This window comes from Helianthus annuus, chromosome 16 (assembly GCF_002127325.2).
Source record: "Helianthus annuus cultivar XRQ/B chromosome 16, HanXRQr2.0-SUNRISE, whole genome shotgun sequence".
Taxonomy (NCBI): Eukaryota; Viridiplantae; Streptophyta; class Magnoliopsida; order Asterales; family Asteraceae; genus Helianthus; species Helianthus annuus.
Window position 1 is genome coordinate 6,504,979 of NC_035448.2, and position 22,926 is coordinate 6,527,904.

Genomic DNA, 22,926 nt, shown 5'->3' on the forward strand with positions numbered 1-22,926 from the left:
CTTGAAGATCAAAATTAATCAAGTTCATCCAAATGGACCCGGTTTCGGTCCGGTAGTTTTAATTTATGTTTATAGTTACGTATTGGGTCAGAAACAATTTACTGTTTTATTTGTATTTGGATTTGGGCCTGAGGCCACATTATGTACTGGGTCAAATGTTTATGTCTAGAGTCCACTAGGGTTGTTATGTTTGGGCCTATTTTGAAGAGATGTGAGTATATCTGTGATAACCTTATGAACGGTTACAAAGGGAATCGACATACCTCTTTGGTGATCGACATACCCCTTCACTCGCACCCCTTCAACACGTATAAATAGGGCTGCAAACATTCAGTTATGTATGTGTCTGTAATGCAAGTTTCTGCAATACAAGTTCTGTTCGTTTAATTCGGTTAGTTCGATTTCTGAAAATTAAGTTTTCAGTTTGTTTTATTCAATCGTTGTTATTATGAAGACTAGTTGGTGCAATGTTTGTTACGACTATGTCTATGATTGCCAACACACACGTTCTCGTGCCCGCTCACAATGGTCCTGGAAACCCGTAAGTTTCGATATCAACACAACTTACCACCTCTAGGCATTGAGTTCATGATCCTCGTGCTCCACCACCTTGTGACCATTAGGCTCAATCGATATATTTGATTGGTTACATATCTATAACGGATTACCAAGTGTACACAACCAAGTAATTAAAATACGTTGTTTTAATGGGATAACGAGCAAACATCAGTCGAACAAGACGCATCCAAACATGTTGATTTATGTAACATATACATAGTATCGTCATCTTGATAGCTATTTTTAAAGTGAGACCAAATACGTATAGACAACTCTGCTTATTACCTGAACTAAAGAACAAGATTATTAAACTAACATAAGATTCGATCATTCGGCTCTTTTATATGCACTTATATAGCCAAACACATCATAAGATTTGATTGTTCATATTACGAACACTATCGTCCAACATTTTGAGCCGTAAAATATATGAATGATAAGAACTCAGGGACCAGGTCCAGCTTAAGATTTGATTATTTAATTATTCCTAACATTTTCTGTTTGTAGTCATGCACTATGAGGTGTGTGTGTTTGTGTATATATATACACACTCCAATAATCCTGCTATAGAGAGAGATCTAGTGAAACAATGGGTTCCTTAACACAGCCCAAACTTCCAGTTATTGATTTATCCTCAGAAAGTTTAAACTTGAATTCAAGTTCTTGGGTTACAAAGTGCGAAGAAGTTAGAAGCGCACTTGAAGAATACGGGTGTTTCATAGCTTTGTATGATGGGGTGTCTCGTGAACTTCGTGATGCAACTTTCCTTTTATCAAAAGAATTATTCAATCTTCCTACCGAAATTAAAGCTTTAAACATCACAGAAACACCATATCATGGCTATATTGGGCAAGAAGCCCTGGTTCCTCTTTATGAAACATTAGGCATTGAAGATGTAACTACGACACAAGGAGCTGACAGTTTCACAAAACTCATGTGGCCATCAGGAAATCAAAGTTTCTCGTACGCTTTTTTTAGTTTTTTTAATCTTTTTACAGCTATTTTTAATGAAAGAACCACAACTCGTTGGACGAGGGGTCGTCGGATAGCTTATTTACTTACCGACTACAACTAGGGAGTTCAACTCGTAGTTTCTTATTGAAACCTCTAACTTGTATATTAAAAAAATATGCAACAAATTTATAATGACTGGGTTCAGTGGACCCCTTTGACCTCCTGCCTGTTTTATGATTGATAATCAACGTAAAATTAATTATGATTTGTTTGATTTTCATTTTTCAGCGAAAGTGTGGTGATGTACTCCAAGGCAGTAGCAGAACTAGACCATCTAGTGCTGAAAATGGTAGCAGAAAGTTATGGAATAGAAGAACCATACGAATCGATGCGTGGGTCAACCGCTTATGTTCTTAAACCCACGAAATACCTACGCCCTCAAAGCAATGAGAAATTGTTGGGAGTTCTTCCACACACTGATAAAAGCTTCATGACTTATCTTCAACAAGATGAAGTAAACGGTCTCGAGATAAAGGCGAAAGATGGGGAGTGGATTGAAGTTGATTATCCACTATCATCTTTTGTAGTCATGGCAGGAGATGCTTTCATGGTAATTTATACTTTATAGTAACTAATGTTGTTAAAACACGACTGCTCGGCTGGTCAAGCCGTGAACCGGGCCCCTCACTGATTCAGCCCACAAGGGTTGAAGTTGAACCACTACTGCTTAGACCGGCCGGGGTTTTATGGACCAATGACCTATGGTGTTCTTATTTCCTTATTAGGCATGGACAAACGGAAGAATTGAAGCGCCAACTCACAGGGTGATGGTGACGGGGGACAAAGAGAGATATGTAATGGGGCTATTTACATCCATCAGGGATCACATCATACAGGTACCTCAACAACTCGTCGATGAAGAACACCCGCTGCAGTTTCGTGCATTTGATAATTACAAGTATATGCATTTCTATTACACTGAAGGGATTTACTCACAGTGTCCCATCAAAACCTACTGTGGAATTTGAAGCACCAATTACTAAAAAATAGGAGTTCGTTTTGGAGTCGATAATATATTGAGAACTATAAAACCATATACACTACGTACAAGTGCATTATGTGGTTCTCGAGGTTCTCAACATATTATTGGTTCCGAAACGGGCTTGCCCCTGTGTATAGTGTATTGTTCAAATCCAAGGTGCCCCATCAAAACCTATTGTGGATTTTGAAGCACCATCGTTTGGTCATATCTATGTATGCGTGTTGTTTCTTGTTTCCCTTTGTTGAAGTATTAATCACTGTACGAATGCATAAAATTTGTGTAGTTCAAAAGTTATATGTATTGTTAAAATTCAGCAGATAATATCTGAAAAAGCAAAACTAAAAAAATAAAGAGACCTTTAGTTTCAGCAGAAACTTATTTATTGTAAAAATTCAAGTTTAAAATTCTTTGTATCTCCTAAATTTTAATATTGAACCACAACACTAGAGATCAAAGTTAAACTATTCCCATCTTTGGCCAATTCCTCTGCAAGCCGGCAATCGTTGTCCACTAGACCACCAAACGAGATCCTAACTTGACCCGGGCACCTACACGGGCTGCCTGTGATCAGAACCACACCGTGCATGTTAGTGAGCCAACGGACCACCTCAAATTCGTCAATGAACTTCTCTGGTAACTTGACCCACAAGTAAATGGCACCTTCTCCACCTTTGACTGCACCCTTCCCTGATTATGATAATTAAGCAAGAAGTTGGCGGTTGTTGACCTGATCCGTGACCCATTGTGATCCCGCTTCATTGAGTAAAGGGCTAGTCTTTGTGAAATTACTGAAGCACAGATGGGTATGTTGTCTTGGAAATGATAACGGAGATTACACATAAAAAACCAATGGAAAGTTTGACCCAATACACAACTTTGGCTCAATTTGGTCTATGTTTTATCTCTACAAGGAGTATTGAAATAGAGAAATTGTCTAAAACACCTACACTTGATTTTCCAATGATTAAATCCCTTAACTTTTAGACTTTATGATAATGTCCATGCATTATAGCACTAACATATCCTTCATCTGCACCATAACTACTAACTGAAGGTTCACACAAGTTCTTGCACCTCCTCTAAGGCAGGTTTAGTGGAATAAATTTTAATTTATACTCATAAATTCAACTGTGGACACAAAAATCCCAGCAACATAGAGTTCTAATTTGAAGAAAATCAGCTTCAATTATGATCCAAGACACTAATTTCTTGAAAGTTGCCAATAGACAACACCTTGTATTTTCAAGAAGACTGATTGCAAAATAATCAAATATACTATTTTTATTTATTAGAACTTCAGCAGTGAAAATAAAAGGTCCTGGCGCCTAAGTTCTAGTTCGTCTCTACGTCATTGTGTTTAGGATTCGCTCAACTTTCCTGCAGACTCTTCAATGGTCTCAGTTTCCTTCATATGAAGAACTTCCAATTCACCTCGTAATGTTTGCAAACGTGCCTTCTGAACCCGATTGCAAACATCTATCCCTCATGCTCCACAACCTTGTGATCATTACGCTCGAGCGAAATATTTGACTCATCATCATACTCAGTAAATCCCACCAATAGCAAAGCTAAGGTAGGGTCTGAGGGGGGGTAAGATGTAGACAGTCTTGCCTCTACCCTATTGGAATAGAGAGGCGGCTTCCAGTGAGACCCCCGGCTTGATGGTAGTTTTGCATCAAGCCTTGGACAAAAGGCACATAACACTTAGCAATCGGGAAAAAGATCGATTGGTGCATGTACCCCGAGCGAAATATTTGACTGATTACATAAACATAACGGATTACCAAGTGTAGACAACCATGTAGATTACGTAGGTTTAGTGGGATAACGAGCAAGCATCAATTAAACAAGAAGCATCCAAACATATTGATTTGTGTAACATATAGTTAATACTATCATGATAAGACGATAAGTATTTACTAAAAGTGAGACCAAATATGTATGGACAACTCTATGCTTATTCACTAAACTAAAGAATAGGATCATTCAACGTTTGGGCCGGCATTTGAACATAAGATTCGATCATTTGGCTGTTTTATATGCACTTTTATAGCCAAACACATCATAAGATTTCATTGTTTAAATTAACAACACTATCGTCCAACATTTCAAGCCATATAAAAATATGAATGATAAGAACTATGTGACAAGGTCCTGCATAAGATTTTAGTATTTAATTATTGTCTTAACATTTTCTGTTTGTAGTTATACACTATGAGGTGTGTGTGCATATATACACTCCAGTAATCCTCCTAAAGAGAGAGAGCTAGTGAAACAATGGGTTCCTCAACACAGGTCAAGCTTCCGGTTATTGATTTATCTTTAAAAAGTTTAAACTTAAAATCAAGTGCTTGGGTTACAAAGTGCGACGAAGTTAGATGTGCACTTGAAGAATACGGGTGCTTCATAGCCGTGTATGATGGAGTGTCTGGTGAACTTCGTGATGCAACTTTCCGTGCATCACAAGAATTGTTTAAACTTCCTACCGAGGTGAAAGCCTTAAACATTCTAGATACGCCATATGGTGGTTATACTCAACCACCCATGCTTCCTCTTTATGAAAGCTTAGGCATTGAACATGTAACCACTAAAGAAGGAATTGAAAGTTTCACAAAACTCATGTGGCCATCCGGAAATCAAAGTTTCTCGTAGGTTTTTTCTATATATTTTATCTTGTTTTCAGTTGTTTTCAGTGGCGCAATAGTTCTTTTCCTTAACGAATTCAACTAAGGGGTCCAGCTCATAATTTTCTTAACGAAAACTTGACTTTACAAAAATAAAAATCCGACAAATTATGGTGATCGGGGTCAGTGGACCCTCTTGACCTCCTGCCCATTTTATGATTGATGAACAACATAAAATTACGATTTGTTTGATTTTGATGTTTTAGTGAAAGTATGCTGATGTACTCAAAGGCTGTAGCAGAACTAGACCAGACAGTGATGAAAATGGTAGCAGCTAGTTATGGAATAGAAGAACCCTATGAATCGATCCGTGGGTCGACAACTTATCTTCTTAAACCCACGAAATACCTAAGCACTCAAGGGAACGAGAAGATAGCGGGAATTCATCCACACACTGATAGATGCTTCATGACTTATCTTCATCAGAATGAAGTAAATGGTCTGCAGATAAAAGCCAAAGATGGAGAATGGATTGATGTTGATTATCCACCATCATCTTTTGTAGTCATGGCAGGAGATGCTTTCATGGTAATTTATACTTTATAGTTATTAGTGTTGTTAAAACCGGCGAGTTATGGTGTTTTTATTTTCTTATTAGGTATGGACAAATGGAAGAATCGAAGCGCCAACTCACAGGGTGATGCTGACTACTGGGAACAAAGACAGGTTTGTACTGGGGATATTTGCAACTATCCGGGATCAAATCACGGTACCTCAACAACTTGTTGACGAAGACCATCCGCTGCAGTTTCATGCATTTGATAATTCCAAGTATACACATTTCTGCTACACTGAGGAAGGGCTAAAGTCAGAATGCCCCATCAAAACCTACTGTGGAGTTTAAAGAGCCATTCACTAAGATATGAGTATTCGTTTCAGAGCCAGTAATATATTAAGAAGCGTATAATACAATACGTTTGTACCTATTACTTTGAACCGCATAATACGTTTCTCCCTCCCAGAGTACAAGCGCAATATGCGGGTCTCGTGGTTCTCAACATATTATTAGTTCTGAAACAAGCTTGCCCCTAAGTATATTAATCAACTGTGTATTGTTTGAATCTATCCCACCATTGTTTGATCATATCTATGTATGCTTGTTGTTTCTTGTTTCCCTTTGTTCAAGTAATAATCAGTGTATGAATGCATAAAATTATTAGTGATTCAAAAGTTCAATGTATATTGAAAAAATTCAACAAATACATAAGATCCAAAAAAAATGAACTAAAGAGACCTTCAGTTTCAGCAAAAACCTTTCCATTCATTCATATATGATAAAAGGAAAACACAACGAACAGTAAATTCATATATGATAAAAAAATAAACCCAATGAACATTAAAACATTAAATTTGGGGTATACTAAAATATGGGGCATGGGGTGGGGTTGTGGCATGGTTGGGTACAAACTTCCAAGTCACCACCGGGTGGGCTTGGGTTTCGGCGTGGCCTCTTGGGCGGGGGTTTCAACTCGGGGGCGGGGGTTGTGGCGTGGGTTGGGTACAAACGCTTAAGTCACCACCCCGGGTGGGCTTGGGTTTCGGCGTGGCCCCTTGGGCGGGGGTTTCAGCCCGGGGGCGGGGGTTGTGGCGTGGGTTGGGTACAAACGCCCAAGTCACCACCCGGGTGGGCTTGGGTTTCGGCGTTGCCCCTTGGGCGGGGGTTTCAGCCCGGGCGTTGGACGGGGCTATCAAGATGACATGGCGGGATCTCATTGGCCAAGACAAGTAGTCGTTTGGCCTTACCGTTGGCCAACGGCTATGTGTTTAAAAAAAATTATTCACTATAAATACTCACACTTCTATTCATTTTTTTACCACAACTACTCCACCTCTTCTATAATCATCTCTATCTTATTTTAAAAAAAAAAAAATCTCATCCAACCAAAATACGAAAAACGAATCCTCATAATTGTGGTTTTGACACGAACAATCCGTGGGCATTATAAGAAACACCTAGGCAGCATCCAATCGTCCAATTGCTCCCTTTTTAATACACTCCACGATGCCGGATATGGCTGGTTACGCATCATTTATCTCGAGTCGTTTGAAGAATGATGTCGGTCGAAAACACCAATCCCTTTCGCGCAACGTGCGTTATTGAAAAACACTAGTTTATTGTAAATATTCAAATTTTTAAATTTCTTTTCATCTTTTAAATTTTAATATTGAACTATACTAGAGATCAAAGTCAAATAATTCCATCTTTAACCATTTCTTCCAACCCTCTTTGCAAGACGGTTTTCCACCAGACCACTTGATTTTTCAGTGATTAAATTCCTTAACTTTTAAGCTTAATGCTAAAGTCCCTACGCTATTGATGACATGTCTTTAAAGTAATAACCTAGGTAACCATCGTAAGTTAGGTATCGGATTCACGAGGATCATATGGTTAGTATTACACGTTTCGTTTATTCTAAACTTAATATAAAACTGAATTTTTGTTTTGATTGATTAATTAAAACTAATTACTACCGAAATTGCCTTGAAAACAATAAGCAAAAGTATGATCACAGCCGGGTTTCAGGTATGTGAAACAGATCGTGTAACCTAGTATTATATTATTAGGGATAGGGGCGCCCATCACTCACCACTCACTCATCACTGACAACATCTAATTAATTTCCGCCATGTCACCGAGCATTATTTCATCACTAGTGATGGTTTTTTAATGGAAATGCTCATCACTCACCCACACTATCAAAAATCATTCAAAAAAAAAAAAAAAAAAAACTAAATTGCATCATCAACTTCTTCACGCGTGAAAATCTCAACGCGTTATATTTTCCACGCGTTGTGGAGATGACCGGCGGCGGTGTGCGTGATGGTTCCACGCGTGGACTTTGAAGCACACTTTAATTTCCAGTACACCATTTTCTCCATTTCTATTATTATAACTAGTGGGATTCCCTAAGCATTACAACGGGAATGTGGTTGATATCGGTTTGATTCGTTATGCAAAGAAATTTAAGGATATGATACAAGTACTTGGTATAGCAATAGAAAATAAAGTCATAATTGGTGTTGTACATCAATTGAAAAACATAAAAACAAATATATTCTTACCGGGTCTGATAATACCGGTATCGATGTGGGTATCACTTCGATTCGTCACAACTATGGCTTGCTATAGCTTAGATGCCAAAAAAAATCTCCAACTTTGAATAAAACCGTGGTTTCAACAAAATGTGTTCTGCAATGTCAAGAGAAAAAAAATAATCACAACACCGAATTTAATTTTTTTAAAGGTAAATTAACGCAAGTTATTAGAGTCAAATCAAATTACTAAAAAATTAAATGGGTGATAGGGGAAATTATTTATATTAGAAAGGGTGAAAATGAAACTAAAAAAAAGTAGTGTAAACCCATGAATAACAATTTGGTTGGTAGTAGTTCGCTTCATTACAGTATTAATATGGTATCGGCACTCGGTATAAAAACACAGAAAGAGACAGTGTAAAACCATAAAAAAGAACGTTAAAATGTCAACACAAGTAACTTTATAAAATAAAAATGAAACCAGGACGTCATTGATAATCTTCTTAACTTTAGACGTGATGGGTGCGAAAATAATAATGTTATTGGGAAATGTCAACATACGTACTTTTATATTAGAAAAACGAAACTTGGACGTCGTTGATTACATTCGTAATTTTGGATAAAGAAAAAACAAAACCAAAACTTTCGTACTTGCGAAAAAAATTAACGCGTTCAGATAAAAAAAAAGCAAAAAACAATAATAATATTGTTTGGAAATTAAAAGAAAAGAAGTATATAGAAAAGCATAAATAGTTTTGACAAAAGCATGAAGGGCCTCTTTGTAAATTAACAAACATTAGTGGACAAAATGTTGTGACAAAAACATAAAACTAAAGTAGTACAGATAAAGTTGATTTTTAACTTTGGTGGTTAGAAAATTCTGACGATAACATAAAACTAAAAAAATTACTAGCTAAAGTTAATCTTGAATACATAAAATATTATTAGAAGGAATAAAAAAGATTCATAAAAAATAATTACTATTCATTATAGTTGTAATGTAATGTAATTTGATTTGACTAGTAGGTGAAATGTACGTGATGCGGCGGGACGTTAAAATTTGTAAGATTTGATTTTGACGACTACAAAAAAGAATATCTACATTGGTTTTATTACACAAAAGTTCCATGACGTAACTCAAAAAACAAAGTAGTATTTTATTTCGATCGAAAACCATAAATAAAAAAATTCAGATCCGGTTCTGATGTTGTTCGTCAATACCGACTCAGTCCGTCACTGTACCGCTATTTCAAATACAACTTCATTTTCAATAAAACCTATATCAAAATATCGAGAGAGAAAAATAAGTGCAGCCGTACATATATAGTTTTTTGTAAGGAAAGGCTAACGAACGAAAATTATAATAGAAAAAAAATTATTCAGTTAAAGATTTACATAATTTATAGCATAGGTGTGAAACTGAAACTTAAAAAAAAGGGTAAGTCACTTTTCACCCAACGAACAACTGTATGTTTTTATTAACATACATAATAATAATAACTAGTAAAAGTCTTTCACACATTGGGGTAGGTATTTGATCGGTATCTGTTCGAGTCATTACGTTATTGATATGGTATCAGCACTTTGAATATCAAACGAAAGATAAAACCCAAAAAATAAAGTCATGATCAAAATTATATCAACATGTTTTTTACATCGGTTGAAAACCATAAAATTGAATAGCAGTTACGGTTTCAATGGTAGCAATGTCGGTGACGATATTATTCCGTTGAAATCGACAAGGCATCAATGTTGCTAGTCGGTATTAGTTTGGTTCGTCACGGTAGTAGTACGGTACGGTACCAACACTGTCTATAGCTTTCGATATGTAAAATATGACCTACACTGCTACCGAAGTTGTTCGGATGGTATTGAGTTGATTCGTCACAGTAAATGTAACACCCCACTTGTGACCTAGGTGATTATGTACAACTGATACACTTACAGCGAAAGCAAATTGAAATTTCATTAAAACTTGTAATTGTTTGAGTACAAAACATTATTTATTTACAAACTCTTAACAACTAAGAACTCCTTAATCTTCTAAGCTCCACAACCATCAAGTAGTTCCTATAGCTTTCCTTACGGCTCACCTGAGATACGTATACTCAAAATGACGTCAGCTATATACTTGTGGGCTCATACTATACAATTTTATAAAGACATGCCTCAGTTTACATTATATGCATACACAATATGGGTCTGTGACCCCTTTATAGTCAGGTTGGGCCTCATTGAACTTTATAGGCCACATTTGACTTGTCACAAACCACCGTACAAGGGACATACAGGTCCTCCAGTTATGCACCCTTACGGCTGTCATATAGGTATGAACATGTTCGCTTGACCTTATAATTAAGCACGAAGTGCCTGTGGGTACAACACATTATTACCCTTCCCAGAGTGGCACACCCCCATTAAGCATAATAGGATCCCATATACCCCTTCTAACACATGCATATTGAAGCATTCTCATTATTACCAATTTGGACGAGTATACTATCACGGTACAAAAGATGAGTATGATAATTCATCTGTTTAACAATTGCTAAACAGCTGCTAGTACGACCGGGTATTATCTCGGAGTCCTGACACAACTACATAATCCTAGGTTAGGTAATGGTACACCTAACTAGTCATTGTCGTGGTTAGTTTTTGGTTAACACTATCTTATTTAAGCATGATTGATCAGTCCATACCTAACTAACGCCAGGCTACTCAATACCCGCCCCCTAACCAGGGGAGGAGCTTAGAGGAGGCCGGACCGGGCCTCGGCCCGTGCGGTTTTTTCGCCCAGTAGTGTTAAATTTCAGGTTTTCGAGAATTTTTTTAAGTGTGTATTGGTTCGGCCCAGGCTGATTTTATCTCCAAAAAACATCGGCCCATGCTGAGTTTTAGGTCAAGATCCGCCACTGCCCCTAACAATACCCTAATACCTAAAAATAATAATAATAATAATAATAATAACAATAATAATAATAATAATAAACTTAAACAAGAACATACCTTAAAACTATCTACTTTAAGTTGACGTAAAGTCTCCCTACTCGAACTCCAAAAATAAATACTAGCAACACCCAAAAAGAATATCGTATACTTGGGATTCTCTATAGTAGAGCGTTCCCGTAAAAATTAATAATCCAAAAGTAACTATAATGGTTGTATTTATAGAATAAAGCAAGAAAATCAATTTTCTGAAAGTTTCGATGTGGGAAGAGTGTCCGTTGCTAGCTTAGTTTACGTAGTAACTCAAGGAGCAGGATCAAATACAAGCCACATTTCGCATACAAACTGTAAGAACCATTTAAAAAGTGTCACGTGGCATCCAACCAATTATAGAGAAATGATAAAATAATATCCTAAATAATATCAATTATATTGAATTCCCTATAAATATGCTAACAAGCAATTAATTCTTTATTTGGATTTTCTTTTTGTTTTCAATGTGCTGATTAAGAAAAGTGCTGATATCATTCAAATATGTGCTAAAATCAACTATCGTGATTAATTTTCATGTGCTAATATAATTCAAAAGTGCTACTTTTATGTATGTATTGTTTGGTATGTGCTAATTTAACTTTATTAAGTGCTATGATCTGTTCTTACGGTTTGTAGGATAAATATGATTTGTACCGGAACCAACCCCAGTAACTCAAATGTATATATGTTATAATTTATATTATTATATTATTGTAATTAATTCAACTGTTTCACTCGTTTTTCTTTTATAACATTTTACAAAATTATAAATACGCTATTAGGACGAGCTTATTTTTCTCTGTGTTTTGACTTAAGTTTCATTATAAATGGAGTAGGGTCGAAATATAGTATATGTAACACCCCGAAAACAGGTTTGGTAATTAAACCCCGTTAATACTAAAGAGCGGGTAGAATACCGTTAGCAGAAAAGATTAATCCGGTAAATATTAGGATTTAAATAAATAATCCTAATATTAATTAAAAAGCGAATAAGAACTTTCAAGAAATAAAAAGGGACAAAAGGTCCGAGTTAACGGGACTTAAAGTAAACCTAGTCATAAACTTTCCCGAACCCACTAAGATAACTTGGAATGCCAAACCTAGTTAATAAGTGGGAATATTGTTGAAAAATAATTAGGTTGTGACCTAATTAATAACTAACCAAACATGAGGGACCAAAATATGGTAACTTGAAAATGATTTTATAAAACTAAATAAAATAACACAACACACACACAAGAGTGTGTGTGGTGCTTGTTTTGGATCGACCAGGAAGGGCTCCAAGGAGCCAAAACCCTAACTCAACCAAATTCAACAAATTGAAGGTCGATTCTAGCCTCAAATCAATGCATGAACGTGAATTAACGATCACCCAAGCTAGGGGATCATAAGGTATGTCGAATTTTTGATGTTGATGAAGTTGTGAAAATTTATTAAGGTGCGAATTCTGTATGAATCATAGGAGTTATGGCTGAATTTGAGAGGTATGATTGCTTAGGAACAAGCCCTAAGTGAAGATTTAGAATAAATTGCTATGATTAAGGTGTTTGGTTGAATTACCACACCTAGCTAAGTGGGTTTTGATAATATGATGAAGTTAAGGTTAAACTTGTGCTTAGAATCATCATATTGAATAATGAAATCAAGATATTTGAACAAATTGTAAGTTTGAGTAATTGTTCATACATGACTTGAAAAGGGGTTTTTGTATGATATAAAGAAGTTGATATTAAAATCATGTTAGAGATGCTAGAAATCATATTACCTACTAGTTTGTGTGCAAAAACTTGAATTATTAAGAGTTCGGATGAAAATGTCTAAGTGAGTTCAATGAACCAAATATGCATTTGAATATGTCTTTGACTTCTAAAAAGTCAAAATGACCAAAGATATGATCCAATGATAAATTCGACATAAAACCCGTAGGATGGAATAGTCGTAAATGATTATGACTAATCTAACCGTCTTACGAATTGTGATGATGATAGTTTGACTCTAGACAAGCTAGACGAAGGCTTGGGAAAGAAGCGGGTCAAACGGATCGAGTACGCGGAAAAAGAGCATAACCGGATGCAAGTAAGTACAACTTACACCTTTTCGTAGAATACGTGTTTGTTCTATAAGTTATGAATACAATAAAGATAATATTCGAAATATGGTTTCCGACGCGAAAAGACACAGGTCGGAACTAATATAAATGATAGAAACCATGTTTAATGGTAAAAATAGGTGAAACCGTAAATTAGTCATGAAAAGACTAAGATAAAAATGGGTTTTCGAATGGCTACTTATAAGTAAGCCTAAACGAATGAAAAAGGGGAAACGGTGATAGGTGACATAAGGCATGTCGGGCTAAATGCGTAAAAAGGGGGGGGGGTTTAAGAGACATAGTTAGATAGGTGAGAAATCTGAATTGAGTTATTTAATGAAATGGTAAATAAATACCATTCCAATATAAGCACAAAATGTTTAGTCGTTTGACATAAACGGGTCAAATGGTAATGTAGATACCATTTGACAAATAATGACTAATAAGTGATGTCGAGTCTTATGCGCACAGGATAAAACGGTTGTGATTTAGCGGTGCTATGAATTAGCATATTATGGATGCAAGGTATTAAAACGGGTCAATATGTCAATCCGGGCCAGGTACGCATAAATAAATTTATAGTTAAAAGTGCAATTTTGGTCAAATAATTAGTGAAAGTCCTTCATCGTAAAAGAGGGACTAAAACTGACCAAAACGCCCTTGATGGGTAAATTGAACAAATGAATCTTACGAGTCGTTTTGAAACATGTATTATGATAAAGTAAAGCTTAGTTAAGTGTTGAAGGATAGGCATAAATCCTTTTCGGATCAAATGACTCAAAATAGCTTCTTGTCGTAAAATAACAACCGAAAGGGGGTAAATTCGGAATAATCAATTGATATTCATTAACCACCATAAGGATAGTTGTTGTGGAAGTTCATTTGACAAGTAATATGAAAATATAACGCTAGAAATGAATGAGGGGGGTTGGTACGTAAAAGCACTTAAATACCCTTAACGGGTCAAAATAAGCGCATAATTATAGACGGGTTAATGATGCATAATAACCCGTGATTTAAATCTTGTGTCATAAGAAACAATTGAAATGTGACGTTCATAGGAATTTTGGAATAACAAACATGTTGGTTTAATGAATCAGGAAACGGGTCAAAAGTGTTAAAAAGGGATTCAAGCCGAGAGCTTGAAATCCGAATTTTGAAAGTAGTTGAATATCAGGTTTTAACTCCCTAAGATGGGGAATTAAATTACGAACACGTAGGAAAAAGAACCACGCGAATCGGATAAGTAGAACAAAAGTTATGGCTTCTGGAAGTTGAGTTTTGGTTAAAAACTCATAGCTGGGCATCTGCAGCACCAAGAAACGAAACCTGTTGTGAAAAATGGGCTGTCACATTGCGCGACAGCGAAAGGGAATTACCGTCGCGTCACGCGACCTCGGTCACGGCCCGCGACGAACCCTAATCAAGCTTTCGCGGTCCGCGAGAGCTCCAAATGCTGGCGAATTGTTTTATTTTCTTTGTTTGACTCATATGACTTGTTTAAACTCATTATTTAACTATCAAAACTAACCTTTGAGTTGGTTTTGATCATAGGTGAAGGTCGAGAGTACCCGGATGGAGATCAAGCGACGTAAAGGACCGAACACATGAAAAAGAAGCTTCCGCACGGCTTGTCGTCGTAACTTTTAAACAACGAACTCAATTACATTATGTCGTACTAAACTTTTCATTGTAAAAGTTTTAATCTAACCGTATTTTAAACATATTTCTAATCATAATTACAAGTTTATTTTCGTAATCCATACGAAAACCTTTAAATTAATAGCAAGGGTGTTACAATATATTTTAGAGTAAATTGCCATTTTAGCCCCTGAGTTTTGTCTCAAATTGTCATTTTAGTCCAAATAGGGATATTGACCTCTAATTGGTCAGTTTACACACATGTATTGTTTTGTTGTCTCAAATTGTCATTAGAGGTCAATATCCCTAATATTATATTAGATATTTATAATATGATTACTAAATTGAAGTAGAAATTGTTATGTAATATTAACTGGAATAAATAATAACAATACTAATAAATAGAATTAGCTAAAAAAGTAATTTAATATATAATAATAACTAGGTTAGAACCTCATGTATTACACGGGTTGAATAAATGTAATTTTGTATACCAAATAATAAAAAATATATCTTTAAAAATGTCATTTATTAGACAGGTTGAACAAATATAATTTTATATACCAAATAATAAAACAATATATATTTAAAAATCTTGTTTATTACATGGGTTGAAAAATGTAATTTTATATATTAAATAATAAAAAAGTTGTATTTTTAAGAACCACATGTATTGTACGGGTTAAGTAAATTTAATTTTATATATTAAATAATGAAAAAAGTTACATTTTTAAGAACCTCATGTGTTATACGGGTTGAGCATACGTAATTTTATATACCAAACAATAAAAAAGTTATATCTTTATAAACCCTATGTATTATATGGATTGAATAAATCTAATTTTATATATTACATAATAAAAAGTTATATTTTTAAAAACACAGTGTATTACACGAGTTGCATAAATGTAATTTTGTATAGTAAAAAACAAAAGTGTTATATCCATAAAAAAACCTCGTTTATTACACGGGTTGAATGAATCTAATAAAAATTTATATCTTTAAAAAAACTAACGGATATACTCGATATACAATGGATGGGGTGATTGCGGTGATGGTTCTAATAAATGTCACGTAAACATAGTTATTACCGTATTTGAGTTAAGAGTTGAACACGGAAATAAAAGTAAAGAACCAATAAAAATTGATTAATATTTTTCTTTACCCTTTATAAGCATTTTTGAAATAGGTTCTACCCTTAACTACATTAGTTTAATAAAATAAATAAATCACTTACATAATATTTTAAGATATTATATTATCTCCTATACGAATTGTTTAAATTTAATTTTATAATTATCTTTTAATTGATATTAATCCATACTATATAATAAAAGAAACCATTTTAATGACACTTGTCATTATATTAGGCAATGTTTTATGATTAGTTATTATTTTAGTTTAATATTTTTTAATTAATTATAGATAATCCTCCTACTAAATATTATTTAGTTTAATTATTACTTTTATATTTATCTATTTACTTCAAATTCAAACTTAGTTATCTAATTTGATATTAGAGTAAATTACGATTTTGGCCCTTGTGGTTATATCACTTTTACCCTTTTAGCCCAAAAAGAATTTTTTTAACATCTGAGCCCTCAATGTTTTTTTTTCTAACCATTTTGACCCCTAAAAGTAAATGGATTTGAACGTTTTGTTTAGTTTGGTATCAAATAGATTTTACAAAACTTAAAATAAAATTAACTAATATTGTACGAATTGAATAAATCTAATTTTGTATATCAAATAATTAAAAGTCATATCTTAAAAAACCTCATGTATTACACGGGTCGAATAAATGTAAATTTTGTATAGTAAATAATAAAAAGGTATATCTTTAAAAAACCACATGTATTACACGGGTTTAATAAATCTAATTTTATATACCAGTAATAAAAAAAGTCATATCTTTCAATATACTAATGGATAATACTCGATACGCGATGGATATGGTGATTGTGAAGATGGTTCTTGAAAAGAAGATATGTTATTCAAGAAGATATGTTATCATTTCAACATTTACAAGTTTTAAATAAATGGTTAAATTTATTGAGTCTTCGTTACATTTACAAGTTTTAAATAAATGGTTAAATTTATTGAGACTTCGTTAACTTTTTATTATTTAATATATAAAATTATATTTATTCAACCCGTGCAATAAAGAAGGTTTTTAAATTGTTTCATTATTTAGTTTATAAAATTTATTTATTCGACCCGTGTAATACACGGGGTTATAACCTAGTTATCTATAAAAAATAAATGGCTTCAATGAATGACATGTGTTCTTTTATTGGTTTATAAGATAAGATGATTAAATATATTTTCATGAGAATCACCTGCAAAAGTTCACCCCAACATTTTAATTTTCTGTTTGGATATTCCTCATGACAAACAAACAACTTCATTATTTATTCAATTCAGATTACTACAGCTAATGTTAAATTATATATGTTTCTTTTGGCCTATATTATCTCGACTAAATTTAATATGTTCAATCATTAGTATTTGTTTTCATCTCGTGATTATTTAAAGTTATCGTTTTAGACATTGACTAAATATCAATACTACTTAATGCATATTTTATAGCATTATTGAATAGCATTATTGATACATATATTTTATAGACATTGACTAAACAAACAACTATTCGTCGTTGGCCGCCAACGGTCCCAACTTCAAAAATAACCGATGTCAGTCTCAACTATTAACATTTTGGCCTTCAATGGGCCCTGACTAACAAAACCTTAACGTCGTTAGTCTTCGGTCGCCAGAAAAACGTTTTTGGCCAGAAAAATGTTCCTAAAGGTTCGATCTAAAGTTACAAAGAGATTTGGGATAAAAATGTTGAGTTTGCCGGCCAAAAAGTTGAGTTTTCCGGCCAAAAAGAATTTTTCCGACAAAAAAATGAGTTTTCCAACGACCTCAATAATTGAGACTTTTATTTGAAAGAAGTTCATATTGAGATTATTACTAGAAAATAGTTCATAAAGGTCCGTAATAAGGTTACAAAGAGATTTGAGACGAAAAGATTGAGTTTTCTGGCCAAAAAGAAGTTTTCCGGCCAAAACCATTTTTCCGGCGACTGAAGACTAACGGCGTTAGGGTTCTGTTAGTCATGATCAATTTGAGACCAATATGTTAATAGTTAGGACTGTCAGTGATTTTATTTGAAGTTGAGACTGTTGGCGTCCAACAACGAATAGTTTGAATTGTTAAAATCAAACATTCCATATTATAATTAATAAAGTATATCTAAAATACACCGATTAACTATAATACTAACATATCCTTTTTGTTAAAATCAAACATTCCATTTTTTTTTAAATTTTATTTTTCATTCCAATCATTAGGGCAAATTACATAAGAAAAGCAGGTAGACGAATAACAAACTGCGTCGCCATCCCCTTCTGAATAGAAAACCCTAATCTACTAAAAACAAAGTCTCTCCCCTGAGGGGTCGAAAACTTGTTGTGGACCACACGCTGAACTCTAGCCAAGAACCGAACCGCCTCCGGCGCCAAGTAGCCGAACGTGTCAAACGCCAGGAGGACAAAGGCATGCTGATTATCCTCACAAGCTTTCGCGTGCTTTTCCACCTTCTTTGACTCTGCTTTCAGTATCGCTTGCCCCGCCACAAACTCATTTTCCCGGAACCCAGCTAGGGGGATACACCTGTGAAATCAACACAAGCATGTTTCCCGCCCTCCCAACTAAAAACTAGCACGTCACCCGGGCGTTGGGTGGACCTAGCTCCCTTCCGTCGGGTCTGTAAGAAAATTAACCGGTGCCTCTTTCTTTGCCGAGATCCCTGTTATAATTAATAAAGTATATCTAAAATACACCGATTGGGATTAACTGTAATACTAACATATCCTTTTTGAATGATTAAATCTTTTGGTTTAGTCCTTAAATCTCATTAGGTGCCTTATGTTGAATTCTAAAAGTTCAGCTACTTAATCATGCAAAACTGACATCCAGAGACTTAATTAATAATCAATTTTAGCGCGAATGGTTTGTAGTGGAACCCTACCCTCTCTGATCCATTCAACACGCGCAATTTCTTTTCCATCGATACGTCCTGCAATTTGCACGTGTATAGCGAAAGTCTATAGGCTTTTTCCGCATTTACCTAATGAAAAGAATATGATTTTTGCCATCTTATATAATAAACTTATTGTTTAGTAAGAACATCTTTGAATATAGGAAGTGTTTAAGGTGAATTGACCCCTTAAAAATAACTCGTTTATACAATATTTATTCATCTGGACCTAAACACGTTTTTAGCATATTACCCAACCTGCTAATATTTGTCATTCTACCCCCACAAAAAGAAAAAGAGTGAAGTTGCATCAAAAGAATATGTAGTGTAATTATAACATGATACTTACATATCGTAACATCTCATTTTAGGGTGTACTGTAACATTTCGTATTTTCAAACTTTCCATTTTTGGAAAGTCTACTTGTACTTTCTACTTTTGTAAGTTGTACCTTTGTTGTACTTAATTCAAATTCCAAAATTGTACTCGAGACTTGAAATCATAATGAAATTGCATGATTTTATCCATATTTTGTGTTTGAATACTATGAATCATTGAAACTATGAAACTATGTTAAACACGTTGAAACTATGTTAAACACGTAAAAAACAGAGGAATTCCATCTTAATTTCGACTCTTTAATTCATCGTTGCCAAGAGATTACCCTAAACCGTACAAAATTGGGAATTTATACGCTAATTCGGTAAAAATATTGAAGTTTGGGTTAAATTTGATTTTTATATTATTTTATTATTATTTTAGATGAATAAAATAATAATTTAAATTAAATAAATAACTATTTTCTGAATTTTATTGGTTTTTGAGCAAATCCGTTGGTTAATCTAACCCCGTTAGTGAAAACCAGGTTAAATCAGCCTAACCTGGTTAGTTTTATTAAAGGGCAGCACTAACTGAGTTAGAAAACTCAGTAAAACTCAGTTAGTGGCTAATCCAGTTAGTTAAAACTAACTGTATCAAAAAAAGGGGATTTAAATCCCAAGGTATGCGTGACCCGGGACTTGAACCCGCGACCAACAACAACTCAAACATCACGCACAAACCAACTGGTCTACACCAGAACATGTGAACATTATGGATCGGTTTGGCTTTTAAGAACACATTAATTACGGATTTGAATCAAAAGAAACCGCCCATGCTGGTTCGTTTTCCCGGACTCTTCTTCTTCGTCTCCGACGGTTTTCATAACCAGAACCGGTGACCTTCCATTTTTCCTGTAACTGAACCCTTCACCCTATATAAACTCGACCCGCCCTTCTTGTTTTGTTCTTTCATGCGATCATCTCGAGATAAAACGGAACCAACCCGAAACCATACACGAACCCGGAACACGACTCGAAGCCGTCCTCGTCGCCGGCCGCCGCGAACCACCGTCTGCCACCGTCTTCACCATCTCCGGCCACCACCTGTTCAATCCGAGCCGGTACGTCCCGTTCCGATCCGCTTTATTTTTCCGATTGAAATCATAATACTGTTATATTATTATTAGTATTATTATTATTATTATTATTATTATTATAAAAAAATCAGAATTATAGTATATAAATACATATAATCAGATATATTATTTTTTTTCTGATTTATTTAAATCAGAAATTTATTAAAATCAGGTTTATATATTATAAATATTAATATATAATACCGAAAATTTTATAAAATCAATTATATTTATCTAGGAAACAAATATATTAATTACTAAACAGATTTATTTATTTTAAATCCGAAATAATATTTTAAAATCAGAAGTTTTATTTAATAAATCAGATTTAATTAATTACTAAACTAATCAGATTTATAATAATTATTTATTTATTAAAACTGATTTATTATTTCAGAATTTATAATTATTATTCCAGAATTTTCATTTCTTATTTAATTAATTCAGAATTTTTATTTCAGAATTATTATTGTTAAAACAGAATTATTATTTTAAATAATCAGAATTTTTATTTAAATATCAGAATTTGTTTATAATCAGAATTTATATTACTTATTTCAGAATTTTTATTTCTTATTTATTAAAATCAGAAATTGGTATTATTTTCAGAATTTAATTATTTTCAGAACTATTTATAAATCAGAATTATTGTTATTATATATGCATTAAATCAGAATCTTTATATTTATAAAAACAGAAATTATGTTGCACTTATTTAATTATCTCAGAATTTTTATTTAATTTATTTTCAGATTTATTTATTTAATTTTATAAACTAGAAATTTTATAAATAGGTTGTTTATAAAATGTTGGATAATTATTTAGATTGTTAAATAATTATGCACCTATTTAAATTTCCTTTTGTTGTATTTTATTTATTTAATACCTTGGAAATTTATATTGTTCATTTATTTTATTTATGCATGTATTTAATTCTACAAATTCCCAAATAATTAACCCAATCCTCAAATTAATAGGGTAATTCTCTTGTGCGCGTTCTCTTGGGAATTCTTGATTCTATTATCTTTTTCCAATATACGCAACGCAACCTAAGGTGAGTATACTTGACCCATTTTCTTTTTACAATTTTGGGTGTAGTATGCATTTCCTATATCAAAAACACTATGTTAATCATTTTTGCACTATCTATCCACAATTTTGTGAATCTATTTGACTCATGTTATTCATGTTATGCTAATGTTGTACATTTATGACTGTGAGTATACTTGACCCATTTTCTTTTCACACTTTTGGGTGTAGTATGCATTTCCTTATCAAAAACACAATGATAAACACTTTCATTGCACAATCTATCCATACTATTGTGAAACTACTTGATCATTGATTATCTATGTTGTGCTGATGTTAACATCTATGGCTATATGTTCATTAACTTTGCAAGCCTCCCCTATCAATGGCAGCGCTGTAGGTTGTAACGCCCCTCCCGTATATACGGGTATTGTTAGGTTTAATCTATTAACTCTATTACCACCCTTTCGAGGGTTAGGCTATGTTAATTGCGTAACTATGGTTTGGACATGTGGATTTCATCGTTACGAGTATAACAGTTAATTAATATCAGTTGTTCACATGGATTAGATTTGATAAACTATTAACTCTACTATGCTATATCAAACCTGTATACTCGCCAGCAATTATTAGTTGTTCACATGGATTAGATTTGATAAACTATTAACTCTACTATGCTATATCAAACCTGTATACTCGCCAGCAATTATTTGTTGATTGTATTTTAAATGCATACTGCAGGTTGAGGATTCAAGAAAACAAGAAAAGGCTAGGATGGCTTAGAAACCCATCAACTATTTAAATTTACAATCTATGTTATGTACTTTTTCATTTCCATGTATTGTATGAAACTTATGATTATCAATGAAATAAACTTTAATTATTGTCACAATTAGTGTTATGATGTCTTTGAACAGTTTGTACGTCTCATCTCGATGTTTCCGCCATCGGTTGGGGTGTGACATGTACATTATAAAATAAATATTTTATTATAAAGGTGTTTTATTAAATCCGATGGAATTAAAACGGTTCTTTCTTTTTAATAAAAAGAACTATTCGTGTGTCGACCATCAATAAAATGTTTGGGGATAACAACTTTGGAGATTTTATGAAACAACTAAAGTTATGGAACATAAACTATGTAACCTAAAACATATGTAAAATCAAGTGTTAATTAATAGTTGGTGAGTAACATACATGTAATATAGATACTAGTTAACATAGTTTAACAATTCATATGCCATGTCATGTCATGGTGATAGGTTTACGGAGAAAACCTACAAACTCCCAAGATAGATAACCCTTAGAGGGGGTCAAGCTCCAAAAACACAAGACAAGAAGAGACTATTTTCTACCACAATTTTTCTAATTATCGTTACTAAAAACATAAAGCCTTATATAGGCGTACAATGCAAG

General features: G+C 33.8%; 2 protein-coding genes across 2 annotated transcripts; both read left to right on the forward strand.

The window, feature by feature from the left end:
• The first annotated feature begins 1,147 nt into the window (after positions 1–1,147).
• Positions 1,148–2,875, forward strand: LOC110916916 (probable 2-oxoglutarate-dependent dioxygenase AOP1). The gene is made up of 3 exons (XM_035985367.1): positions 1,148–1,521; positions 1,801–2,122; positions 2,298–2,875. The coding sequence occupies exons 1-3, from the start codon at positions 1,148–1,150 to the stop codon at positions 2,538–2,540; spliced, it is 939 nt and encodes a 312-aa protein (XP_035841260.1). The 3' UTR covers positions 2,541–2,875.
• Positions 2,876–4,816: 1,941 nt separating this feature from the next.
• LOC110918903 (2-oxoglutarate-dependent dioxygenase AOP3) lies at positions 4,817–6,418 on the forward strand. Its single transcript, XM_022163182.2, has 3 exons — positions 4,817–5,202; positions 5,445–5,766; positions 5,837–6,418. Exons 1-3 carry the CDS (start codon positions 4,832–4,834, stop codon positions 6,080–6,082), a joined length of 939 nt encoding a protein of 312 aa, XP_022018874.1. The 5' UTR covers positions 4,817–4,831; the 3' UTR covers positions 6,083–6,418.
• Positions 6,419–22,926: the final 16,508 nt, after the last annotated feature.

What these genes read in the sequence shown, in the direction of transcription:
- LOC110916916 (XM_035985367.1), top strand. Translation starts at nt 1,148, where the DNA reads ATGGGTTCCTTAACACAGCCCAAACTTCCAGTTATTGATTTATCCTCA. An exon ending in TCAGGAAATCAAAGTTTCTC is followed by an intron (nt 1,522 to 1,800) that starts GTACGCTTTTTT and finishes TTCATTTTTCAG; the next exon opens with CGAAAGTGTGGTGATGTACT. An exon ending in TGGCAGGAGATGCTTTCATG is followed by an intron (nt 2,123 to 2,297) that starts GTAATTTATACT and finishes TTTCCTTATTAG; the next exon opens with GCATGGACAAACGGAAGAAT.
- LOC110918903 (XM_022163182.2), top strand. Translation starts at nt 4,832, where the DNA reads ATGGGTTCCTCAACACAGGTCAAGCTTCCGGTTATTGATTTATCTTTA. An exon ending in TCCGGAAATCAAAGTTTCTC is followed by an intron (nt 5,203 to 5,444) that starts GTAGGTTTTTTC and finishes TTGATGTTTTAG; the next exon opens with TGAAAGTATGCTGATGTACT. An exon ending in TGGCAGGAGATGCTTTCATG is followed by an intron (nt 5,767 to 5,836) that starts GTAATTTATACT and finishes TTTTCTTATTAG; the next exon opens with GTATGGACAAATGGAAGAAT.